The sequence below is a fragment of the Schistocerca piceifrons genome, chromosome 1 (genome assembly GCF_021461385.2).
Source record: "Schistocerca piceifrons isolate TAMUIC-IGC-003096 chromosome 1, iqSchPice1.1, whole genome shotgun sequence".
NCBI lineage: Eukaryota > Metazoa > Arthropoda > Insecta > Orthoptera > Acrididae > Schistocerca > Schistocerca piceifrons.
The window spans coordinates 811,826,709-811,849,216 of NC_060138.1; the positions used below are offsets into that span (position 1 = coordinate 811,826,709).

Here is a 22,508-nt window from a genome sequence, read left to right on the forward strand (position 1 = left end):
AGAAGTGACACTTTCATTCGGAGACAATGATCACATGAAGTCACAGCGATACATGATGGCCTCCTGTATATCACAAAATGCGGGACGTGCTTCTTAATAGAGTCTGTGATCACCACGGACGGCAATGTCTGCTCTGAAATGCGGTCTCGCGCTGGCCACAAGGGCGGTAAGGAGTTCTTGCGGTATGGCGTTCCATTCCTCAGACCAGACTAGGAAAAACAAAACAGGTCGAATAGGAGATAAACAGGTGTGGTCGCAAATTTTTGTTCGATGGTAGGAGGAAGAAATTACTGAGAATGTACGTCCGGAGTACAGAATTGTATGGCAGTGAGACATGGACTGTCGGAAAACCAGAACAGGAGAGAATCGAAGCATTTGAGATGTGGTGCTACAGAGGAATGTTGAAAATTAGGTGGACTGATAAGGATAAGGAATGAAGAGTTTCTGCACAGAATCGGAGATGAAAGGAATAAGTGGAAGATAATGAGAAGGAGAAGGGACAGGATGATAGGACATCTGTTAAGACATCAGGGAATGACTTCCATGTTACCAGAGGGCGCTGTAGAGGGCAAAAACTATAAAGGAAAACAGAGATTGGAATACATCCAAAAAGTAATTGAGGACGTAGGTTGCAAGCGCTACTCTGATATGAAGAGGTTGGCACAGGGCAGGAATTCGTGGCGGGCCACATCAAACCAGTCAGAAGACCGATGACTCAAAAACAAAATAAAGGAAGAAAATCCATTAACAATATACTGAAAATTCTGGCCTCTGCTGTGTGAGTGTAGGGGTGGGGAAGGGCATTTAAAGGTCATATTTTTATATTGTTCTTGAATAACTAGAAAACTGGCGCTTCTAGTGGAAGTGTTCAACAAAACGAAACGAAACCACATTAAATTTTACACAAACAAACCCTACACATTTCTTTCTCTAGGACTAATAGTTTCACGTGTTACACCATTAAAACGCCGTTTTTAATAATCCACGACTTTATAACAGCACCTTTTTTTGCTGGAATTTTATGTTAGTTTTGCACTGGGAAATATTTTCTGTACAAACGGCCTGTTACAGTTACTAAAAAAACGTAAAAGGTCACCTTCAAACACCCCCACCCCAGCCCCACGCTCACGCCCCATCAGTCAGAATTTTTAGTATGTTGTTCATGGAACTCCCTGGTACTACTGTACAAAAAATTAGGGACTACAGGAATTTTTCTCCTAATTTTCTTTCGTTGACTGGACTAGCTGCACCAACTGCTGGATGATCGTCGGTGCATGCTAGTGCGTTGAAATACGCCTCCCCAGCGCAAAAAATGGTTCAGATAGCTACAAGCACTATGGGACTTAACATCTGAGGTCATCAGTCCCCCAGACTTAGAACTACTTAAACCTAACTAAGGACATCACACACATCCATGCTCGAGGCAGTATTCGAACCTGCGACCATAGCAGCAGCGCGGTTCTGGACTGAAGCGCCTAGAACCGCTCGGTCACAGCGGCCGGCTCCCCAACGCATCTCTCACATGCGCCATAGGATTTAAGTCAGAGGAGCGACCAGGGCAGCATATTCGCCGAATATCCTGTCGTTCCAAAAGCTCTCTCAATTGCGCTATTCGATACTGTCGCTCAGTGTCATCCGTAAAAATGAGGTCATGGAGAAATTCAACCCTGAAAAGTTACACGTGAGGAAGGAGTGCAGTGTCAAAATAATGTCGACGGATGAATGTACCGTGTTCAAAGATCTGGAGGTCAAAACGTCTACGGAAAATTATAATTCCCCACACCATAACACCTGGACCGCCAAAACGATCATATTCGAGAATTAACAGGTGTATTACGTGTTCGCACCTATCGCCATATGGTGGTACGTCCAGACTCATTACTCAGACTGAACCTGCTCTCATCAGAGAAAAGGGAAGCAAAATGAGATACGTTAATGTATATTTAATGAAAATCAAAATAACATAGTGCATCATTTCTATAAGAATGGGTTCCTCTGTTCAGATGCCAAGGACATACACCTGTGAAACCGAGAGAGCTTCTTGTAGGGCGGGTGGATTAAGAAATGCCGTCAGTGCTGTTCGAGGGTTCTGTGCGTAGTGTGTGGCGAATTCGGAAAAGACGGCGAGCAATGGTACTCATGTATTCCCTGTGTTTTTGGTGTTATTCTGAATGCAGTGGGTGGGGTAGTACTGAAAACTATAACTGTGACTCCTGCGTAATGAAGCCTAAGTTGTTTCACAGATATGCAAAAGATAGTTACCGGTTACGTTTATACTCGAGTCTTCTTTTCATTTTTGTCGCTATTTTACAAGGAAACTATTATTACTGTTTTTTATCTATTCCATAGTTACTAAAGTTGACTTTTTCGCTATTTTATTTTGTAAACTATGTTGTTCAGTGTTTTATTTAATAAACATAATATTCAGCACATATATTTTGTATTATGAGATGTATGGAATTAAATATCTTATACCATTCGTTGTGCCAATTTACCCCACTTTCTACGTCATTTTACCCGGTACGTCGGGTAAATCGACGCACTGCAATGATGTCACAATTATTAGATTTCTCTGAAATGTGTAGCTGCACATTTAATGTTTAAAGATATGTTACAGTAAGAACATGTGGCTAATGCTTCACGAAAACTGGAGCCTCTAAGTATTATAAAGGTTATAGCCAAAATGTCTTAGCTGGACTAAATTCCCCCGCATTCTCCTTCCATGCATGGCAAAAACCGAGGCAGTTGCATATGGGCCTCTGCAGCAGACACTCTGACTGCTGTTCATCGGCGACGAAGGCTGGAATTTGCACACCAGTATCTGAACTGGACGTCCAGGTAGTCTTTTCAGATGAATCATGTTTTATGGTCCATCGGACAGATGGCATTTGGAGTGTAAGCAACAATCGACGGAAGCGTCCAGGCCAGAGGGCATTCCCTGGGTGAACTCATCATTGTGGAAAGCACAATGGATCAATAAAATTAGGAATCTATCCTTGGGGACCATGTTCACCCCTACAAGTAGTTTGTTCTTCCTCGACAAGATGGCATCTACCAGCAGGACAATGCAACGTGGCACACAGCTCGCAGTGTACGTGCGTGGTTCGGACAACACCAGAATGAGTTTACTGTATTGATTTCCATGAGCGTTGTTGTACTTCCTTCGTTCATCGATCAGCTGAAATCTTTCTTATGTTACCCTCGGTTTCTTCGCAGTCACCTTCTTGGCACCTATGTTTTCTTTCCAACTTCTGTGATTGCCCCTCTTACAGATGTCCATTCTTCTGCAACTGAACTGCCTACTGAGCTATTCCTTATCGGGGTATCTTTAGCCGCAGATTTAAGTCCAAACGAGAATCTGTGGGACTTCCTCAATCGGATTAAACATGTCTTGGATCCTTAACTGAGAAGCAGCTGCACATGGTACTGGGGTCGAAATGGCTCCACATCCCCGTCAGTACCGCTACATATCGATGTCGGTACGTTGCAGAACCTCAATACCTCTCTTCCTGCACGTCTCGCGTTTCAAAAGGTGGTTATATAATCACATTTCCGGACTGGCAAGGAGCGCCTGGTCCCCGGCACGAATCCACCCGGCGGATTTGTGTCAAGGTCCGGTGAGCCGGCTAGTCTGTGGATGATTCACTTGACGTCTTGCACTTCATAAGGACTCCCCATACCTCCCTACCCTCTCCCTTCACTTCAAATTACGGTCTTATCGACACCTCCAACCGCTCATTCCTTCTTGTCTCCCAACTTCCACTTCTTACTCCATCGATTCCTCGCATCTGTCCTCCATCTTTATAACCACACCTTCCTACCATCCTCAACGCCTAATCTTTTTTCTCTTCAGCACCAGACGATCTTTCCTAGGGCAGGTCCTCCAAGTTATAGTGACAATGAAGTGTTTCTTTTTAAGATCAGTGTTTTACGAGCGCGTGCTGCAAAGTAATGCCTCCAAATTTATTTGTGATAACTCTGAAACCTTTTTAAGTAAAACAAACATTATTAACATTCTACATCTTTATTCTTCATGACTACATATTTATTTCTCAACATAGTCGCCGGCCAGTGTGACCGAGCGGTTCTAGGCGCTTCAGTCTGGAACCGCGCGACCGCTACGGTCGTAGGTTCGAATTCTGCCTCGGGCATGGATATGTGTGATGTCCTTAGGTTAGTTAGGTTTAAGTAGTTATAGGGGATCGCTTCATCACTATCAAAGTGAAGTACTTGCAGGTGTTCTTTAAATTTTGGAAACAGATCAGCATCAGATGGGCCGAAGGCAGGACTGTATGGAAAATGATAAACGACAGTGAACCGAAAGTGTCGGATTTTTGCAGATGTCGGAGCTATGGCGTGTGGTATGGCGTCATGGTGAAGGGTGGACGAACTCTTTTAACTCGTGCTTTCAGTTTTCTGGCAAATTACAGGAGGCTGTTTCTCACGCATCGACATGGTTACGTTACATACTGCCTTGTTGCACGCTTCAGTTTGGAGCCCTCTAGTGGTAGAGTGTTGCAAGTTGCAAGTTGCGTCACCGATTAATATGTATGACATGTAATACGTCAACCGATATTGAGAACGGAATAAAAAATTCTGAGCCATTACTTTTCAGCACGCCCTCGTACATGGATTTTTAAATAGACTTATTGTTTTTCGTTTCATATTTTTATTATTTTCGTTAGAAATTAAAATCGTGGATGGTTCAAATGGCTCTGAGCACTATGGGACTTAACATCTGAGGTCATCAGTCCCCTAGAACTTAGAACTACTTAAACCTACCTAACCTAAGGACATCACACACATCCATGCCCGAGGCAGGATTCGAACCTGCGACCGTAGCGGTCACGCGGTTCTAGACTGAAGCGCCTATTACCGCACTGCCACACCGGCCGGCTGATTGCTGCAGAAACGAGTTCTCCACGTTCGCGTACACCACCGTTACGCTACCACGCAAAGATAGGGGTTACACTCGTCTGTAACCCAGGGAGGGTGGGGGAGGGGGGGGGGGAGGGGGAGGTCCACAGGGGGCCGAACGGCACAATAACCCCGAAAGAGTGGTTCGGTGTGGGGTGGAGGAGGAGTCAGTGGACTGCGGTAGTGGGGTTGTGGACCACTGCGGCTGCGGCGGGAACGGAGACTCTCCGTCGATTCTAGGCCCTCGGTTAACGTACAAGACAATAGTCACATTAATGTCATTGGACAGTGTATATTGTCCTTATGTTTGGTAGAGTAGTGTAGTTTCCCCCATTGCCGTTAAAACTAAGAATAATTAGCACTGTACTAAAAGCGCCGTGCAAAAAGTTGCGGTCAAGGACTCCCTAAATGTACCATTACATAGTAGCAACCGACCTTGAATTTGTCGTCGACGTAGGTGCCGGAGAGCCGGCGGCCGAGGTGGTCTGCGGCGTTGAAGAAGGCCTCCCAGACGCGCGGGTCGCGTTCGGTGCCGACGGCGAGGAAGCGCATGACGGCGAGGGCGGACGCGGGCGCCAGCTCGCCCGCCAGCAGCAGGTTCCACGCGTCGTGCACCAGCTTGGCGCGCGTCAGCGCCGGCAGCGGCCGCAGCCCTGAGCCCTTCGCCGCGCTCGCCTCCAGGTACTCCGCCAGCAGGCGCCAGTTGGCCGCGTCGTAGTTCACCATGAACATGCCTGCCCGACACGGATGCTTATCAGCAAAGTGACTGTGAGGGGCCTTACAGGAGACGAGCTACTCTAACACTGTGGTCAGATTGATACTATAAAACAGAACAACCTTTTTTCTTTGGCCAACTCGAGAGACCTTAAAGCGTCATACGGTAACTGACGACATACTGTCAACCTTTTTCTTCTTTGTGTCATCACTGTGTAAGACGTGTATATTTCTACTGTATATTGTCAAACCACAATTTGTGGAAGATGTTTATATTTTATTAACAGGATTAAGTAGAAATAATTAATATTTGTCATTATGGAAATAAATGCAGTGGCAGGGAATGTCTGCACCAGAGTATCGTTGGCAGAAGAGACGGTACAGTGATACAATTTTAAAAAGGGCGGGAGAGACCGCATATGGATACATTTTACGAAAAGAACGGGAAAGACCGCACATTGATACATTTTATAATGGTAGCAGGGATTGTCTGCACCAGAAAGCATTGTTGGCGGGAGAGACCGCACTTTAGCGTTCGTAGGAAGTCAGTAGTAAGCGAGATGTGAAGCGAGTCGGTAGCAGGTCTGAAGCGAGAGGTTGAGAGGAGCGGTGTGCCTGCCAGCCACCAGTTATGATTTACAAGAGATTATAAACGGATGTACAGAGACATCAGCTAACTATTATCATAAGAGGAAGTAACATAATTGATTTTTTTTTTTTTTACAAACTCAAGACTACTGAAAGTATGTTTGCGCAATGCTAGTCATAAGATTGTTGTAAAAAGTAAGTGGCGGGCCGAGTGGCCGTGCGGTTCTAGGCGCTGCAGTCTGGAACCGAGTGACTGCTACGGTCGCAAGTTCGAATCCTGCCTCCGGCATGGATGTGTGCGATGTCCTTAGATTATTTAGGTTTAATTAGTTCTAAGTTCTAGGCAACTGATGACCTCAGAAGCTAAGTCGCATAGTGCTCATAGCCATTTTTGAAAAAGTAAGTCCCATTTGAACGTTTGTAAAATCATCTCATTACCAACAGTAAATATCTGAAGAATCGTTTCAGAATATAATTAATTTTTGCCAGCAATATTGCATTACTGATTATAATCCATCCCAAAAACCATCAACGTAAAACCTTGCAAAATTTTATTGTTGTCAAGATAAAGTTTAACTATGAATTACGTAACTTCAGTCAAATTACGAGGGCAGTTCAATAAGTAATGCAACACATTTTTTTTCTCGGCCAATTTTGGTTGAAAAAACCGGAAATTTCTTGTGGAATATTTTCAAACATTCCCGCTTCGTCTCGTATAGTTTCATAGACTTCCGACAGGTGGCAGCGCTCTACGGAGCTGTTAAAATGGCGTCTGTAACGGATGTGCATTGCAAACAACGTGCAGTGATCGAGTTTCTTTTGGCGGAAAACCAGGGCATCTCAGATATTCATAGGCGCTTGCAGAATGTCTACGGTGATCTGGCAGTGGACAAAAGCACGGTGAGTCGTTGTGCAAAGCGTGTGTCATCATCGCCGCAAGGTCAAGCAAGACTGTCTGATCTCCCGCGTGCGGGCCGGCCGTGCACAGCTGTGACTCCTGCAATGGCGGAGCGTGCGAACACACTCGTTCGAGATGATCGACGGATCACCATCAAACAACTCAGTGCTCAACTTGACATCTCTGTTGGTAGTGCTGTCACAATTGTTCACCAGTTGGGATATTCAAAGGTTTGTTCCCGCTGGGTCCCTCGTTGTCTAACCGAACACCATAAAGAGCAAAGGAGAACCATCTGTGCGGAATTGCTTGCTCGTCATGTGGCTGAGGGTGACAATTTCTTGTCAAAGATTGTTACAGGCGATGAAACATGGGTTCATCACTTCGAACCTGAAACAAAACGGCAATCAATGGAGTGGCGCCACACCCACTCCCCTACCAAGAAAAAGTTTAAAGCCATACCCTCAGCCGGTAAAGTCATGGTTGCAGTCTTCTGGGACGCTGAAGGGGTTATTCTTTTCGATGTCCTTCCCCATGGTCAAACGATCAACTCTGAAGTGTATTGTGCTACTCTTCAGAAATTGAAGTAACGACTTCAGCGTGTTCGTAGGCACAAAAATCTGAACGAACTTCTCCTTCTTCATGACAACGCAAGACCTCACACAAGTCTTCGCACCCGAGAGGAGCTCACAAAACTTCAGTGGACTGTTCTTCCTCACGCACCCTACAGCGCCGATCTCGCACCGTCGGATTTCCATACGTTTGGCCCAATGAAGGACGCAATCCGTGGGAGGCATTACGCGGATGATGAAGAAGTTATTGATGCAGTACGACGTTGGCTCCAATATCGACCAGTGGAATGGTACCGTGCAGGCATACAGGCCCTCATTTCAAGGTGGCGTAAGGCCATAGCATTGAATGGAGATTACGTTGAAAAATAGTGTTGTGTAGCTAAAAGATTGGGGAATAACCTGGTGTATTTCAATGCTGAATAAAACAACCCCTGTTTCAGAAAAAAAATGTGTTGCATTACTTATTGAACTGCCCTCGTAATTAAAGAATGACGTCAGCTTTGGTAATAAATACAACGACTTATTATGAGAGCCTACCAGCAGCTAATAGAGTATAGTAAAACAGAGTAAGTATATTCATGTCGCAGTTCGATGTAGCAGTCAGATGGCGATCCAGTAGCAGTAAAAAAGGTAAGGAGCAGTTTTGGGTTATTGCAGGTAACGACTGAGGGCCACGACGACGACACATTCTATGTTTCGTCAAAATAATCAGCAAATCCCTTTTGATAAGCAGAACTTAAATTTGTATGCGAAGATTGCACTTATTGTTATTGAGAAAGAGAATTAATTTCAAAGGGAAGATTTCATTTGCTATTATTAAGCAAGAGATAGAAATCCTAAGGGAAGGTTTCATAGGTTGTTGTAGAAGGGAAGGTTGTGTAACAGAAGAGATATAGAGGAGACGGGAAGGTTTCAACTGTTCTGACTGGTTTGATACGGCTGCTGTGCCAATCTCTTCATCTCGGAGTAGGACTTGCATGCAACCTACACTGAAGAGCCAAAGAAACTGATACACCTGCCTAATGTCGTGTAGGGCCCCCGCGAGCAAGCGGAAGTGCCGCAGCACAACATGGCATGGACTCAATTTATGTCTAAAGTAGTGCTGGAGGGAATTAACACCATGAATCCTGCACGGCTGTCCATAAATCCGTAAGAGTACGAGGGGTGGAGATCTCTTCTGAAAAGCACGTTGCAAGGCATCCCAGATATGTTCAATAATGTTCACGTCTGGCGAGTTTGGTGGCCAGCGAAAGTGTTTAAACTCAGAAGAGCGTTCCTGGAGCCACTTTGTAGCAATTCCGGACGTGTGGGGTGTTGCATTGTCCTGCTGGAATTGTCCAAGTCCGTCGGAATGCACAATGGACATGAATGGATGCAGATGATCAGACAGGATACTTATGTACGCGTCACCTGTCATAGTCGAATCTAGACGTATCAGGGGTCTCATATCACTCTAACCGCACACCTCCCATAGCATTACAAGCCTCCATCAGCTTGAACAGTCCCCTGCTGACATGCAGGGTCCAGGGATTCATGAGATTGTTTCCAAACCCATTCACATTCATCCGCTAGATACAACTTGAAACGAGACTCGTCCGACCAGGCAAAAGGTTTCCACTCATCAACAGCCCAGGCAAGGCATAAAGGTTTGTGTCTTACAGTCACCAAGAGTACAGGAGTGGGCCTTCGGCTCCGAAAGCCCATATCGATGATGTTTCCTTGAATGGTTCACAAGCTGACACTTGTTAATGACCCAGCATTGAAATCTGCAGCAGTCTGCGGAAGGGTTGCACTTCTGTCACGTTGAACGGTTCTCTTCCGTCGTCGTTGGCCCCGTTCTTGCACGATCTTTCTCTGGCCGCAGCAATTTCGGAGATTTGATGTTTTGCCGGATTCCTGATATTCACGGTACATTCATGGAATGGTCGTACGGAAAAATCCTCACTTCATCACTACCTCAAAGATGCTGTGTCCCAAGGCTCATGCGCTGACTATAATACCATGTTCAAAATCACTTAAATCTTTATAACCTGCCACTGTAGCAGCAGTAACCGATCTAACAACTCCGCCGGACACCTGTCTTATATAGGCGCTGCCGAACGCGGCGTCGTATTGTGGCTGATTACATATCTCTGTATTTGAGTACGCATGCCTATACCAGTTTCTTTGGCGCTTCAGTGTATGTCATCAATTATCTGCTGGATGTATCCAACTCTCTGTCTTCCTCTACAGTTTTTATTCTCTACAGCTCCCTCTAGTACCACGGGAGTTATTCTCTGACGTCTTGACAGATACCCTACCTTTCTGTTCCATCTTGCCAATGTTTTCCATATATTCCTTTCCTCACCGATTCTGCGGTGAACCTCCTCCACCATTACCGTACTAATCCACCTACTTTCCAATATTCTTCTGTAGCGCCACATCTTAAATGCTTTGATTCTCTCCTGTTCTCGTTTTCCCACAGTCCATGTTTCAATACCATACAATGCCGTGCTCCAAACGTACATTTTCAGAATTTTTTCCTCAAATTAACACTTACGTTTGATATTAGCCGACTTCTTTTGGTCAGAATTGCTTTTTTTATCAGTATTAACTTGCTTCTTACGCCCTCCTTGCTCCGTCCGTTATAGGTTATGTTGCAGAGTAGGTGGCAGGATTCGTTAGCTTCATTTACTTCGTGATAGCCAGTCCTGATGCTAAGATTCTCATTGTTTTCATTTCACATATTTCTCATTACTTTCGTCTTTCTTCGATTTCCTCTCAATCCATATTCTGTACTCATTACACCGTTTATTCCAGTCATCAGATCCCGTAATTTTTCTTCACTGTCACTGAGGATAGCAATGTCATCAGCGAATCTTGTTATTGATATACTTCCACTCTTGAACCTTCCTTTTATCTCCGTCATCGATTCTTCGATGTGTGGATTGAACAGTAGGGGCGAAAGTCTACATCACTGTATTACACCTTTTTCCATCCGAGCACTTATTTCTTGGTCTTCCTTACCTCTTACCTCTTGTACATATTCTATATTCTGTCTTTCCTTATAGCTGACCCCTATTTTTCTCAGAATTTCTAATATCTTGCACTATTTTACATTGTCGAACGCATTTTTCCAGGCCGACACATCCTATTAACGTGTCCTGATTTTTCCTCTCTGGTGCCTTTACCTTTCCTAAAGCCAAACTGACTGTCATATAACACATCCTCAATTTTCTTTTCCATTCTTCTGTGTATTATTCTTGCCAGCAACTTCGATGCATGAGCCGTTAAGCTGACTGTGCAATAGTTCTTGAACTTGTCGGCTCTTGCAATCTTCGGAATTGTGTGGTTGATGTTTTTCCGAACGTCAGATGGTATATCACCAAACTCATACATTCTACAAGTCAACACTAATAGTCCTGTTTTTACCACTTTCCTCTATAATTTTACAAATTTTGATGAATTTTGTCCGTCCCGTGGGCCTTGTTTGATCTTAAGTCTTCTGAAGCTAAATTCTGATTCTAATACTGGCTCACTTATCTCTTCTACATCGACTATTGTTTATTCTTCTATGACGCCATCAGAGAAGTCTTACCAATCTTGCTTTTAATATCGTCGAAGCCTGTTTTGACTTTTTGCCGGCCTGTGTGGCCGAGCGGTTCTAAGCGCTACAGTCTGGAACCGCGCGACCGCTACGGTCGCAGGTTCGAATCCTGCCTCGGGCATGGATGTGTGTGATGTCCTTAGGTTAGGTAGGTTTAAGTAGTTCTAAGCTCTAGGGGACTGATGACCTCAGAAGTTAAGTCCCATAGTGCTCAGAGCCATTTGAACCTTTTTTTTTATTTGTTTTGACTTTTCTGTATGCTATGCCTGTCCTTCCGACAATCATGTATTTTTCGATTTATTCACTTTTTCATGCAGCCATTTCGTCTTAGCTTCCCTGTCCTTCCGATTTATCTCATTCCTAAGTGACTTGTATTATTGTATTCCTTATTTCCCTGAACATTGTTGTACTTCCTTCTTTCATCGATCAACTGAAGTATTTCTCCTGCTACCCATGGTTTCTTCGGAGTTACCTTCTTTGTACCTTAGTTTTTCTTTCCAGCTTCTGTGATGGCCCTTTTTAGAGATGCAGTATCTATAGCGTTGGAGAACTTTAGATGTATACCTTCATTACTTAGTACTTCCGTATTTCACTTCTCTGCGCACTGATTCTTCCTGACTAATCTCGCTAACTTCAGCCTACTCTTCATCACTACTAAATTGTGATCTGAGTCTGTATCTGCTCCTGGGCACACCTTACAATCTAGTATCTGATTTCGGTTTCTCTACCTGGCCATGATCTAACCTGACTGAAATTTTGGCGTATGTCACGGCCTTTTCCAAGTATACTTCCCACTCTTGTGATTCTTGAACAGAGTATTCGCTATTACCATCTGAAATTTATTGCAGAACTGAATTAATCATTCTCCTCTCTCATTCCTAGTACCAGGCCTATATTCTCCTTTAACCGTTTCTTCTACTCCTTCCCCTACAATCACATTCCAGTATTCCATGTCTATTAGATTTTCATCTACCCTTACGTTCTGAATTACCCGTTCAATATCCTCAAGTACTTTCTCTCTTTCTTCATCTTCAATTTGCGACATCGGCATCGACACCCGAGCTATTGTTGTCAGTTGCTTTGCTGTCAATTCTGATGAGAACAACCCTATCACTGAACTCTTCACAGTAATTCACTCTCTGACCTATTTTCCTATTCATAACGAATCCTGTTTCCGTCATACCTGTTGATATTACCCTACATTCAACTGACCAGAAATGCATATTCTCTTTCCACTTCAATTCAGTGACTCCACTATATCTAGATTGAGCCTCAGCACTTCCCTTTTCTAGCTTCTTTAACAAGTTTACCCTGTCCAAACTTCTCACATTCCACGTCCAGATTCGTAGAATGTTATCATTTCGTTGGTTATTCCGTCTTTTTCTCATCGTCACTTCCCCCACTGGTAGTTCCCTCCCGGAGATCCGAATGGGGCACAAGTCCGGAATCTTTTGCCATTGGAGAGATCATCATGACACTTCCTTCAATCACAGACCACATGTCCTGCTAGACAAAATGCGCTATTACAGTGTGCGGCAGTTTACAGGGGTATCTGCCCCTCTATTGATGCTGACCTACCGTCCAGTAGAGAGTTGCTGAAGGCCAGCCGCCTCCCTCGACCTTTCAAACTCGCGTCACCTGACCCTACCTGCAGTGCAGTTATCAGAACGCGGCTGTCCAACATGTGAATCTGCTGCCTAATTATAAGAGACGATCAAAATATCTCCATACGAGCGCATTGCTGCAGCGTATATGTAACGTAGCGTGACTCCGAGCTTATATAAGCACTGAAATCTAGACAAGGGATTAGTGTTGTATTCGTGTCTTTCCGTCGTGAGTGCGGTAAATGTGGGAACGTAAACTATGTCGAAGTTATTGCCAAATGCATGCGTACAGGTGCAACGTGTAGTTATTCTTTTCTTGGCTGCCAAAGTACAAAAGCAGGTAGACGTCCATCAAAGACTGAAGGGTGTGTATGGGGCAGCGTATCTGTCTCAAACTACTGTTGTAGAATGGTGCGCTAAGTTTCGTGCTGGTCGCGATTAGGAACAAGATTCCAGTTGATATGGGAGGCCAGCAGAAGTTACGCTAACCCAAGTGTGAGACACTCGAGCATCCGCCCTATAGTCGTGATCTCTCCCCATGCAATTATCACGTCTTCGGTCTTTTAAAAAAAGGTCCTCAAAGGTCGACGATTCCTGTCGGACGAGGATGTACAGCAGGCAGTTACTAACTTCTTCACACAGCAGGACACTGTGTTTTACCAAACTGGTATCTTCAATCTGGTGTGACGATCGGATAATTGCCTCATTGCTCACGGCGACTTTGCCTGATTTACATACCGATACTGGAGAGTACGGCCTTCAAACGGACATTTTTTTATCGCCCCTTGTAAGTTTTCCATTCAACCGCATCTGGGGAATTTTACTACACCTATAGTTAAAGACAAATTAATTCTGGTAAAAGTTACATGTATTGTGGAGGCCCAGTGTCCTCAAAATATGTGATTGTACGTTTCGTAGCTTCCCCGAAGCATAACCAAAGACGGCGCTAATCATAATTCACAGAAATTGTTCAAAAGCCAGTGGCCCAAAGGCCACACGTTAAACTTTACTCACACGAGACTTTGTTTTATCAATGCCATAGCACAGTGAATTTACATTGTGGAGATACAGCTATGGCTCTTTGCCACGAGGGACATATCTCAGTTCGCCAGGATAATTTGGAAAGCCGGAAATAAATAATTAGATATTCTCCGAGCCGACAAGTTCCACTAAATTACGTGTCACGACCAAAAGGTCATCAGCGACAGCAATATCACAACATTTCAGTAGTGAAGAGCTTGCTAGTAGGCCGCGCCCAACCTACTACCTCCATACTGGGGAGTGATGCGCTGCACATGACTTCTTGCGTCTAACAGAACGAACTTTTTACTCTGCAGAGGGGTGTGCGCTGATATAAACTTCCTGGGAGATTAAAACTGCGTCCCAGACCGGGACTCAAACTCGGCACCTTTGCCTTTCGCGGGCATGTGCTCTACAAACTGAGCTACCCAAGCACGACTTACGACCCTTCCTCACAGTTTTACTTCCGCCAGTATCTCATCTTCTACTCTACAAACTTATAAAAAGTGATTATATCATTCTCTATAATTTAGTGATATTGAGACAAGCTCTAGACGTTAATACATGCTGCGAATTTTCTACTGTCTGCCACAATAAAATGTTAGGTGGACTATTTTTGCCTTGTACTGGGTCTGCTGATGGACTCGTTAACAGGAATCAAAGTGAAGGGGTGTCCACCCCTGGAATCAATGTCTTAACTTTTACATTGGGTTCTTTTTCAGTATCCCTGCTCTGCACCTCCGCTTTCCAGAGTGAGCTGGCTCAGCCCACCATGCTGACTGGCGGCCACGCCTGCTCCCGAATGCGCTGTCTGGTCTCGCGCACCAGCTACGACTAGTATATTCTGATAGGCTTGCTCAGTCAAACCTCAAATAGCTCCACTACATATACTCTGCTAGTTATGTTCTTTCCACCATTCTTAGTGTAATAAAATACTGCAGCAATTAATATATTCTCCAGCTAATTACTTTTCTTAATTATTATGTTTACTGATTAATTTACTTCATTATTAACTTCAGTGTGCACAGTGTTATGGCACCACTTCTCAAGTGATTATGACTCCCTTTACGATCACTATCATCTACGAGCTTTTTCATATTGGATGCCACAGCTACTAATTTGTTAGAAGACAGTTCCTTTCCCTATCTTGGCTGTTTTATGATCACAGTCATTTATTTCACACAGTCAGCTGATTTCAAGTGCTTACTCGTAATCTCATAATTTTACATTGTCACCCTGTGTGGGTAAATTCCAGACGCAAACTGCATACAACCACACAGGATGACTGTGTAAAATATCATCTTGTTGTTGACTCGGTTGTTGAACTCTTGAGTCGGACCCCTGCATTCATCCCAATGTCTTTTGTCACTTTGTGACATCTTCATTTTTCATCTCATGTCGGATGGTCTCTTTTACTGTCCTATATTTGAATCTTTGAGCATCTGACTGTGCTTCCCTCGACTGGTCTCAGCTTCTAAATGTAAAATTAACACTGCCTCTGCGTGCTAATCACTTCAGACAATAGATGCCACAAGGATACTGGGAGCTGAGGACAATAACACAGGATCGGCTTGTGGACAGCGCTCTACTTGGAGAGGGGTTAAGCTGGGAGTGTAGAAGGTGTCAAGTTGCCCAGAGCATCACCTCAGAGGTACGCATCACCAAAAGAGATTGAGCTGGAGATCGACAATGCACACCAACGTGTCATCAGCCATCCACCCAGACTCACAACATCGACTCTGACAAATGGTGTGATAAAGTGGTTAATTCCCCCACCCCCTCCTACACTTCCAAATACTTACGCACATGTATATTCAGTCAAGTCTAAAATTTTTTGAGTTCAAACATTTTCCATTTATACTAATAATCTGGTACTGCGGAGAAGAGGCCCCCATAAAGGGTGCAAAAAAGGGCAGCTCGTTTTGTATTATCACGTAATAGGGGAGAGAGTGTGGCAGATATGATACGCGAGTTGGGATGGAAGGCATTAAAGTAAAGACGTTTTTCGTCGCGGCGAGATCTATTTACGAAATTTCAGTCACCAACTTTCTCTTCCGAATGCGAAAATATTTTGTTGAGCCCAACCTACATAGGTAGGAATGATCATCAAAATAAAATAAGAGAAATCAGAGCTCGAACAGAAAGGTTTAGGTGTTCGTTTTTCCTGCGCGCTGTTCGGGAGTGGAATGGTAGAGAGATAGTATGATTGTGGTTCGATGAACCCTCTGCCAAGCACTTAAATGTGAATTGCAGAATAGTCATGTAGATGTAGATGTAGATGTAGATCTCAACTACGTTGAAATACTGCTTTACTTTGTTGGTAACAGTCCCACCTGTCGCAGTATATTCAAACAGCAAATTTCGGCAGAAACACTTGCAAAACAACCAGAATTCCGATGTCACGATGGTCATGGTGAGACGAGAATTTCGCTCTCGGAATTTTGACAGTAAATCACACCCTGATGCACAATGCATTCTTTCTAGCGTCAGCTACTGGAGTTGGATGAGCATTTCCGTGATACTTTTGCGCTTACTAAAGGAAGTGTTGAGGAAGCTAGCTGATCTTCGTTGGATCCTTCCTCTTTCCTGTGTCCTGTCGGATAATGATCCCATAACGAGGAGCTATTTTCTAGTATTTGTGGAACGACGATTTTGTAAGTTAACTCCGTGGATGGGCTAGGCTACCACTTGAGTCTTCCGTAATGAACCAAACGGTGCCTGTGAGGACGGACCACTCTCCCGTTTCTTCCAGGATCCCCCATATTGCATCAGTTTTTCTTTGATCTTGTTGTCTCTCTTGTTCACCGCCTCTTTATGATGCGTATTTCGTCAATGATCAGTGTTATAAATATCAACCCCAGGAAGAACTATCGATAGTTCAAAATGCCTGACAGACAATTCTCGAAACATAATAATCGGTAGTATTGTCGACACAATAGTGACTACGGAAAGAAAACGGTTTGGCTCAGTGGCATGTGAAAAGTGGAGACAGAACGACAAAGTCTACGGATCTGGTGTGGTAATGAGAAGAGAATGTGTTGGCCTCGTACCGATCAGTAGCTATTGTATAAATAAGGCACTGAAGTAAAAGGGACTCGTGAGAGCTGATTATAGAGGCATTCATGTTTAAACACATTCGTTACATTATTTACTTCTCAACTGAATCACACAAGCTTACCGTGCGCTATGAAGAGGGACTTCAGTATCGATCGTTGGTTTAATTCTGCATCCAACATTCCTCTATAGAAATGCACAATCGAAGCGAAAAAGAAGTGAAAGAGTCCTCAAATTTACTCAAATATTTTGGTAATGGCAGCAAGGACATTAAAAACTTTGCAGATGAGCTAACAATAGTTTTTCTTACTGTCAGATGCAGAAGCATGGATTGTGGAAATTAATAATCGAATTATGTTTTCCATGATTCTAATTTGGATAAGTTGACGATAAGTGGCCGTACTAAGGCAGAAGGCCGGCCGGGGTGGCCGAGCGGTTCTAGGCGCTACAGTCTGTAACCGCGCGACCGCTGCGGTCGCATGTTCGAATCCTGCGTCGGGCATGGATGTGTGTGATGTCCTTAGGTTAAGTATGTTTAAGTAGTTCTAAGTTCTAGGGGACTGATGACCTCAGTAGTTAAGTTCCATAGTGCTCAGAGCCATTTGAACAAGCAAGGCAGATGCAATTGTGAAAAAGGGCTCCGACCTACTACCGTGAAGTAATGACCAGGTTCTGGAACACTGTTAACCCTTCGAGAAGATTCCATTTGACAGAAGAATGTGGCAGCGCTACTTTTTCCACATGATGAGCCTCCCGACGGCAGTATTTGGACCCCATGCGGCGGGCACGTAATCAGTGGACAACTAGGCTATGTTATGACACCCACGGTGCCATGAAAACAATGATGTACCTACGACGCAGCTGTCATCACCGTCAGCGTGCCTCGAATCCTGGACCACTGTCCGGCCACTCAGGCTCTTCATAGCCCTACGATATGCCTCTACCATGGGTCTTTTTATCGGAATCCAGTCACCTTCCCATGTTCCAGGGTGTGAACTGAAGTCGCCTCAAGTTTAGCATCGTTGGGACCTGGCGCAGTCAGCCATAGCGGTCCATCCTCTGATGAGGAGTTCAGAACATTGGGTCATCCTGCCATCACTTAACCGCCTTCCCTGGGACAACAGCAGGTGCCACTGCTGGACCTGCTATGGGCTTGGTTAAACAAGATATCCAAGGGAGGCTGATGCAGCATCAGCGGGTGCTTGGTATGCCCTGCCACTGACAAAGGCATCGTGCCAGGAGACGCTGTGGCAGAGTAACTGCCGCACTCACCGAGGTTCCAGATGTCAACACCCGTGGCCAAGAAGGCTGAATCATTTTTAATAATAAACAATAAGGGGCACTTGTATCTACGGATTGCCTTCTTCTGTTGCACTCATATTCATCTTCAGCGGAGAATCATTCTCCCATTCAAAGCCATCCCGTCACTCCGTCACACTTCTAATGAATTTCGATCTGGCATCTGACTTTCCGTTATCAATCACTCTGCACGCATACTTCTGCACATTTAACTGAATGACTGTTTCCACTGTTTGTTCAGGAAACAAAAACGAGTCTTTCCGCAATTCTATGTACAAAACGCTACATATGTTCACATTGAGAGTCAACTGTCAACCCCAAATCAAGAGGGATTTGGGACAGTAGCCGTCGACTTTGACCAGTATGGTAAAGATAATGACTGTTTTGATGTAATTCCTTGATGCATATTTTGAATTAAATTTCGTTATAGCACTTATAGGTTGTATATCTTCGTTGGATTCGAGAGCTATTGTTTTCTTAATATTTGTCATCTATGAGAAACAAAAGCTGTCTATTCTGGTTCTGAAGGAATTATAATACTTAGCCGTTTTATCAGCCTTCTTTTTACTACAAATTGGGTGGTACAGTATATCGAGGTTTCCACACTAACGGTACATCTCTTACGACACTCGATTCGTATTTTTTTCCGAAAACAGTTACTCTTTGAGATAACCGTTTTGAGACTTAACTCCTGATAAGTAATCAGATTAGCAAAACATTTTCGCAGTCTGCACTTGAGCTGTAAAACGACAGTGTGTGTCTTTCTACACTCTGCTTCGATTGCCGTACGATAAATGGGTATTTTCTTTTTTTAGTTCGTGCTGTGTTGCTGTATCCATTACATTCTTTCACGATGTTTGATTACTTTTCTTTCCTTTTCCCTTGCTAAGCTTGAAAAGTGCCTATTGTCCGCTGTTTCATTTCCTCGCCACTGCACTGGACTGCAGTGTTAAATTTTCTCACTGGTATTAATCTTGTCTTGAGTTCTGTAGAAACATTTATTTCCACTGATGTTGTTTTAAAATTTATCTCATTCAATTATTTTCTGCTTTTGTAAAACTTACATGAACTTGTGTATCCTGTGTATCGAACAAGGTGTGAAGTGAGGTTTGGTATACTGAGGGATCATTGAAAGTATTAAAGGTTTTGTGGGAAATCAGACAATGTTTTTAATGAAAGTGTTGCAGAGTACTCTCATTTCTTTAGTGATACTTAGTAATCTTTCAACATTTTCCATATGTCATAATGTTCTGCTGTAATCTTGGTTTTGCTATTTGTTGATGATAATGAGAGGAGGTTGTGAGAATGAGTTTTCATTTTCTTCTTAATTATGTGGTTCGAGAATAATTACTGAGGAATTTTAAGATCATTTCTGTCATTTTTAAGCAAATCTGGACATGAATTTTTATGTTGTAATTTGATACCTTATGGGGTCATTTTGAATTTGTTGGCTGCTTCTTTGGTAGTATTCGTATGCAATGTATAATGGAGAAACCTGCAGTTGGTCAGAAAGGGACTAGGTACCTGTTTTGTAAAAGAAGTTGAAATAGAGAAGTATCTCAAGTCACAGAAAATTTTCATTTAGATATCTTAGCAGTTACTGCTACCAAGAGAAGTGATAATGTACTTGACAGTGATTCAGGTATTGTTCCTAGCAGTGCAGGAGAGTGGGTGCTAGCTATTAATGTTGATATTATAAGTCACGACATCAGCAGTGTTGTCATGAATGAGAGTGAAATTATTTCTGGTATGGCTCAGCAATACCAATCTGTTGACAGTTGTGGTGCATAAGCAGATCTTTCTATTGTTTCTACTAGTTGTTCCGTTCAAATTCAACACAGGAATACTTTCAGCTCTAACATTTACAGTTCTTTAAAGCTTTTTAATAGACTGATGACATTTATAAAGGAAGATAGTAGGGCTATTACAACGAAACGTAAGGAGAAATCTGGGACTAGTAGTAAAGAATTGTGTAAAATGTTAGATAAAGGGTAAAATAAAGTGCAGAGGAGTTAAATGATAAACTAAAGGCTAATGTTACTACCTTAAAAGGGCAAATACATGTTTTAGAACGAAAATTTCGATTTCTTAGTGAGGATATTGCAGGAAAAGTTATTGAATTTGATACATAACTAAGAGAACTGTCACATTGGTAATGTGATGGTTACTCTACATCAAAACTCGATATAGAATCTCTCACATAAAATTTCAAATAGAAATTGCGCGCTTAGCGTTATATTTATGGTACGGTATATTGTGATAAAACTACAAAGATTTAAATCGCTTGCTCAATTTTAATGCTCCGTTTTCAACGTAAAAAAGAAGGTAAGAGTAATAAATGTAAAAAATTTACAAAAGAAAATGTAATTCAGGAACTAATGGCATAATTTAGAAAAATCACAGTTCGGTAGTCGTCAGGTGAAATTTCTTGGTCATATTGTGTCTGCGTCAGAGGTTCTACCTGCTCCTTTCCATAGACAAGCAAACAGATTAGAGTAGTTCTTGAAATAATTTTTACAAAAGATTTCTAAGAATGAATATTTTGGCTATACCATGAATGTGTGCATTAACGCAAACAAGACTCCTTGGGAATGAGATACCCAAGCACGGGCAAAACTTGAATATGTTAAGCAGGATCTTCTGGTAGCACCTCTTCTGTCAAACCCAGACACAACTAAAGAATTTTTGTCTAATTTCAGACAGTTCTGAGATGAGTCTTAGTAAGGAGCCCTTCCAAGAAGCTGAAGTGGATGGAGTACTGAAGCATCGTACCATCGGTTTCGAGAGATGGGAATTCACTAAGTGTGCTTGCAATTACTCAGTCAACTTCACGCTCTAGCCGTTGTGAGGAGTTTCATGACGCCCTAAAGTTACTGTTTGGTGTGATGACAAAGGTTTATTTATGTTAATCATCCAGCACTGGAATTTCTGAAGAGTACAAAATGAACCAACGGTTGTTTAGCTGGTTTGGTGATATATCTAAAATCGTTCAGTTTGAAAATTGTGTATATATGAGGGCAGGATACCGCTGTCGTTGTCGCTCTTACAAGACCACCTCTAGAACTGAATCATGAAACAGGGGAAAACTTGAAAAGAACAATTTTAGTGTCATGTACTTACAAAATATTGCTTTTGATCATTATGTTATTGGCGCACTTACAAAAATTGCTAAGAATCCAGACAGAGATCAGGATGGAAAGAAGTTAACGAAAAATGGAGAGGCTAACAAAATGTTCTAATTATTCGGTGAATGTTGATATTTTGTTCAAGAAGAGAAGTGGCGGGAATTGTCAGTGAGTTTGCATTTCTGATGAGTTAGTCAATAAATTGAGCTGTTAACACTTTGGTGCAGGAGAATGTGTTCACAAGCTGCATGAAACATCTTACTTTCTTAGTATGGAGAAGCGTATTTACAAGGTTTTGGTTTCATGTAAGCCCTGCCACAAGGCGAAACCGCCAACGGTGTCGCATCATACACATTTATTTCGGATTATTCCATCCACATTGAAATAACTTGCTACATGTCATCTGTCTGATCCTCTCCTGAGACCTACTCAAAGGTATTCTGATTTTTAACTGCTGCTTAGTTCACTTAGTCTCGCTAACATCATTGAGGAGAGCTACAAACCAGTCTGTTGTGTGATCATTTCAGCAATGTTTTCAACGCAGATTTGTTCATTTGTGATAATGCTCCACAACTGTGTTTGGAGATGTGATTGGCACAGTAGAACAGGACAAACGATTTACATCCTTTCTCATCACCCTTCGTCTAATCTCTCTGCGAATGTCATGAAGGATCTTAACAAACAATGCAGGCTATATTGGAAATTTGTGGTAAGGACTTTGGGACCAAACTGCTTAGGTCATCGGTCCCTAGGCCTACGCACTACTTACTAGCGTAAACTAACGTATCCTAAGGATGACACACACACACACACACACACACACCCCTGCCCGAGGGAGGTCTCGAACCTCCGAAGGGGGGAGCCTCGCGAACCGTGACAAGACGACGCAGACTGCACGGCTACCCCGCGCGGCAGGCTATATTGTCAACAATGTCACAGATCTTGGAATTCCTATCTGCATACATTTGAGGAAGTGGTCAAAAAGTTGCCGAATGATTTTATATTCTTGCCACCGATCTTAGTGATGCATAACCCATTTCCAGCAGATACTATCATAGAGGGTACAACGCTCCTGATTTCCAACAAACTGAGGCAAGTGATGTAATGAGATTAGCTTTGTAAAACGTTAAAAAG

General features: G+C 43.1%; 1 protein-coding gene across 1 annotated transcript in view; it reads right to left on the reverse strand.

The window, feature by feature from the left end:
* The window catches only part of LOC124789873 (aminopeptidase N-like), a 244,663-nt gene that overhangs the window by 73,662 nt on the left and 148,493 nt on the right, over positions 1 to 22,508 (reverse strand). The window contains exon 12 of the mRNA XM_047257391.1: positions 5,353 to 5,651. Coding sequence (XP_047113347.1) covers positions 5,353 to 5,651 — 299 coding nt within the window. The remainder of the gene's footprint in view (positions 1 to 5,352; positions 5,652 to 22,508) is intronic.